Source organism: Papaver somniferum, chromosome 1, assembly GCF_003573695.1.
Source record: "Papaver somniferum cultivar HN1 chromosome 1, ASM357369v1, whole genome shotgun sequence".
Taxonomy (NCBI): Eukaryota; Viridiplantae; Streptophyta; class Magnoliopsida; order Ranunculales; family Papaveraceae; genus Papaver; species Papaver somniferum.
Window position 1 is genome coordinate 224028958 of NC_039358.1, and position 4234 is coordinate 224033191.

At 37.0% G+C, this 4234-nt stretch overlaps 1 protein-coding gene across 1 annotated transcript; it reads left to right on the forward strand.

Annotated features, from left to right (window-relative positions):
- Positions 1–1319: 1319 nt before the first annotated feature.
- LOC113361451 (carbonyl reductase family member 4-like) lies at positions 1320–3072 on the forward strand. The gene is made up of 5 exons (XM_026604699.1): positions 1320–1461; positions 1554–1885; positions 1977–2070; positions 2683–2794; positions 2898–3072. The coding sequence occupies exons 1-5, from the start codon at positions 1320–1322 to the stop codon at positions 3070–3072; spliced, it is 855 nt and encodes a 284-aa protein (XP_026460484.1).
- The last annotated feature ends 1162 nt before the right edge of the window (positions 3073–4234 follow it).

Here is a 4234-nt window from a genome sequence, read left to right on the forward strand (position 1 = left end):
AACATCACAATATATAAGGGTGGCAATTGGCATGTAACATCCCATAATCGCAAATGGCAACATGTTAGTATACGACTAGTTTTGAAAATTGTTGGAAATGTTTTTTTTCTGCCCCCACAATATTTGAGATCGTGTCATAGGTCAAGGTGGAAGCCAGTTTGAAGTTAAGATATAAAAAACCACCCATGCATGTGAAGAAGGGTCATCCATTTCTAAAGGAATTTTCAAGCTGTAGTGAATTAAGCATCAGTAAATCTCTGTAAATAGGAGGCTTGAGAATCAGCAACGTCCTTCGTCTCTTGCTCGTGACTTGTTTGGGCAATTTCGTGAGGGTGAGGCTGTTTTTTTTTTATTTTTCTTTGTTTGCATCTAATGTATTCCCTGACCTCTATGTCCTGTACATTCTTTTTTTCTCCTATTCTATCAATTTTTTTGTTGTATAGACGAGGGGTTGGAGAACTAACCCTAGCTGGATTTGAAGTTTGAAAACTAACCCTAACTAACTAAAGTTTGGCCTATCTGGCCTTGAAAATGATAGTGGTAGGGCCATGCAATATGGTATCTGGATTCTGTAATGCAACTTGATGAACGTAATCTATCCAGGTCCCGGGATCAGATACTGGCCACTTTCTGTATGTTACTTATCTCCATCAATATCCATGTCCTCAGTACGAGACAAGATGTTAATAATGGAGATCATTAATATACTTTCAAGAAAGTTTGATGAAGATTAATGGTGTTTCATCATGAGCAGATGATGCCATGGAAATGAAAATGACTATACAGTCACAATCCCTTTTAGCTTTTTATTACGAACAAGGTATGACATTAATTTGAATATATGTGGCCATATCTACGATGAAGAGTCAGCAGCGAGCTGGAAAAGTTCACCACTGATTCTCTGAGGGAGTTGCCTGTCACCACAGAGGCGGGTGGTTGATTTTTTCCCTCCGTCATTTTTCTTGCTGTAAACACAACACAGTCATTTTCAGACAAGTGTAAAAGAAATTATGCATCCAAGCCTTAGCTTTATCTCGAAATGCGAAGTGAAGTCATGCCAATGGGTCCAGTTGCCAGTATGTCTCTCTTTTTTATGCAATATATGTGATTAAATACATCTAGCTAGATCTGCAAATCTGAGCTTTCACCACTGGCTAATTTTTTATATTTGAAAGTCGCGTCTTCATTCACGTCTTTTTTTATTCAATAAGGGGACACGGAGAGGTAAAATCATAAAACCCTAAAAGCAGAATTGTAGGAGGATAAGAAGGCACCTTCTAGATCTTCTCTGACTTGCTACAACTTAAAACTCAAACAAGATGCGCAACATGGAAAGCGGTAGTGGAGCCTCCCCGAAAGGCATTGCTGCAATTGTCGGCGTCGGACCCAAACTTGGCCGTTCCATTGCTCGGAAATTTTCCCAGGAAGGCTACACCGTTGCCATCCTTTCCCGAGACTTAGGCAACTAATTTTCTTCTCTTATATCCAGATTATACATATATATCACATGTTAGTCCCATGTTGATGATGATTTATAATTAAAAATGCTGCAGGGAGATTGTTTAGATTCGCTGAGGAAATAGCTAGAGAAGCGAAAGCTCCAGTTTTCGCCATTAGAATCGATTGCTGTGACTCGCAAAGTATTCGAGAAGCATTTGAAGGTGTTCTTTCTCTTGGGTTTGTTGAAGTTCTAGTCTATAACGCGTACCAACAACAGCAACAAGTCTCCTTTGTCTCCTCATCGTCATCTTCATCCTCTTCAATAACAAATACGATGATATCAAGTACTCAACTGTGTCCAACTAGTTGCGTTGATGTTCGCATTGATTCTTTTGAAAAATCTCTTGCTGTCTCCACAGTTGGTGCTTTCCATTGTGCTCAGCAGGTAATTAAGATTCATTCTTAGTAAATAGTAGTAATACAAATGAAACACTAATTAACCTATTACTAGCGTGATACTGTTTAATTCTTAATAGGTGTTGCCTGGGATGGTAGACAGAAGGAGAGGGACCATCCTCTTCACTGGCTGCTCTGCTTCTCTTAAAGGCCTTCCTGGTTTCTCTGAGTTATGTATGTATCCCTCGTGACGATTAGTAACTAAAATCTCATCATTACTTCAGTATCAAACTATAGCTAGTTATTAGTTATTACGTTTTCAAATCAAATAAAGAGATCCACCAATAAGATCGAGGAGGGGACTCATGACTTGAGTAATCAGATAGCAACTATGCCTCCTATAAGTTTTCGATCTGGTCTCACACTTAAACAAACATGCGGTCTTTTTTGGTTTTTCTATTGCTAGTATGCCTCTAACCAGACAAAGAAAAGGTCCAACTCTATACAACTTGGTGTTTATTAACAGTCTAGTTGGGTTACTAAATTGGCTAGTTGTATACATTCTTGTTAGGTGACTTCCGGTATTCGTCTGTAAAACTGACATTTTATTTTTGGCCAGTAAAGAATAAAAAATATGGTACTGACGAGTTTCGAACTCAGATCACTAATATCATGGTACCAAATGTCTCTAAACCTTACATTAATTCATAGTGTTTATGGTCTCTCAAGTTGTAAATGATTACCCAATGACTTCTCTTCGTCGGTTGAATAGGACTTCCGATAGTTTCTGCTTCATATAACAACGTCTTAAAGAAATAACCGAAGAATGACGACCGAGATGTGCAGGTTGTGGGAAGTTCGCACTAAGAGCATTGTCGCAGTGCCTGGCTAAAGAGGTTCAACCTCTCGGTGTTCACGTCGCACATGTTATCATCGATGGGATCATTGATTCCCCCAGGTTAACCTCTTTGTAATCACCATTACGTTGGTTTGCAAATCATTCTTTCATTTCTGAAGATTATAAGCCACTAGCTAACTACTGGTAAATTCAATTGTGGTAGATCATCATCACCATCAAAGTCAATGGTTGAGGAACAAACAGGAGTAGGAGAGACCTCTTTAATGGACCCAGACGCATTGGCTCAGACATATTGGAATTTACATCTCCAAGACCGGAACGCTTGGACTCACGAGACACATGTTAGATCCTCCGACTCCAACAATTTTATCATATAGAACTTGTTGCACGTTATCCTGCTGTTCTCGGGTATATTTTGAACAGCGAGAACGTAATCAACTAGACGTTTACGTCCGTGTTGGTGTTTTGTTAATCTTCATTTCCTTTATATTTTCATTGCTTCCATCATATTGTCATATTTCCTTTATAACAGTCCCTGGCCTTTTTAATAAGGCTTATTATTCGCTTAGCACCCAACTTTACTAGATAAAGACCAAGATTTTACACCTATAGTAGATCGATATTGACGAAAGCTTTAGGCAGGGCAGTTTATCAGTTTCAGTCGAACAGATATGATTGCCTCAAGAGTCAAGAGGTACATACGAATCCTATGCCAGACAGGAATTGTTGATTTTTTTTTTTTTGGGAAGCAGACAGGAATTATTTAGTGTATATTTCATCAACATAAATTAAGAACGGGATTGAGAGTGATGACTGAACTGAATGGATCTCAAGGGAAGTTCATGTCCACTTGTAGTTGTAGGTACGCAACAAGTTATTATTATTTTATTTTTTACTTTTTTGATCGGTATAGTTATTCATACCAAATGGGCAGGGATCGGGTAGGCATATGTTCAAGATATGGTACGTATTCTTATGATCTCATTCCTTCCGGGAAAAAATAAAGTTGTAAATATGAAAGTATCAAATATTTGTGGTTAACTTGGTTTCTAAAAGCAAAAAAACTCATGTCCTTCCCATTCACAACCGCTCTATTCAAATGACCCAACAGAAGTAAATAAACAAACAACACTTCCAACAGAAATAAATAAATAAACAACACTTCCAAACATAAGTAAATAAACAAACAACACTTCCAACAGAAATAAATAAACAAACAACATTTCTAGACACATCTCCTTCCCGGCACCTCTGTATGATCAGAAAAAACGATACTTTCATATTTTTTTCATTTGGTTTTTTTAGTTTAGCTTATTTTGAGATATAAATGAAAAAGTAAAAAATATCAGTTTTACTAAAATGAAAATAGTATTATTCTTGTGAAAAATAGTTTATAATGGATTTGTTGTATTTTAACTTAGTAACCCTGTTATCTATATATTTTTTTTTCTTTAAATATCTAAAAGGAGCGAGATTATTTGGTATATAACGGGAGGATTAGGGAGGACATTTTTAAACTTGAAATTTTAAATTTTAACA

Bases quoted from the DNA above. Each gene is read 5' to 3' on its own strand.
- LOC113361451 (XM_026604699.1), top strand. From the start codon at position 1,320: ATGCGCAACATGGAAAGCGGTAGTGGAGCCTCCCCGAAAGGCATTGCT. The intron at 1,462-1,553 runs GCAACTAATTTT...AAAATGCTGCAG, and splicing joins CATCCTTTCCCGAGACTTAG to GGAGATTGTTTAGATTCGCT. The intron at 1,886-1,976 runs GTAATTAAGATT...AATTCTTAATAG, and splicing joins CTTTCCATTGTGCTCAGCAG to GTGTTGCCTGGGATGGTAGA.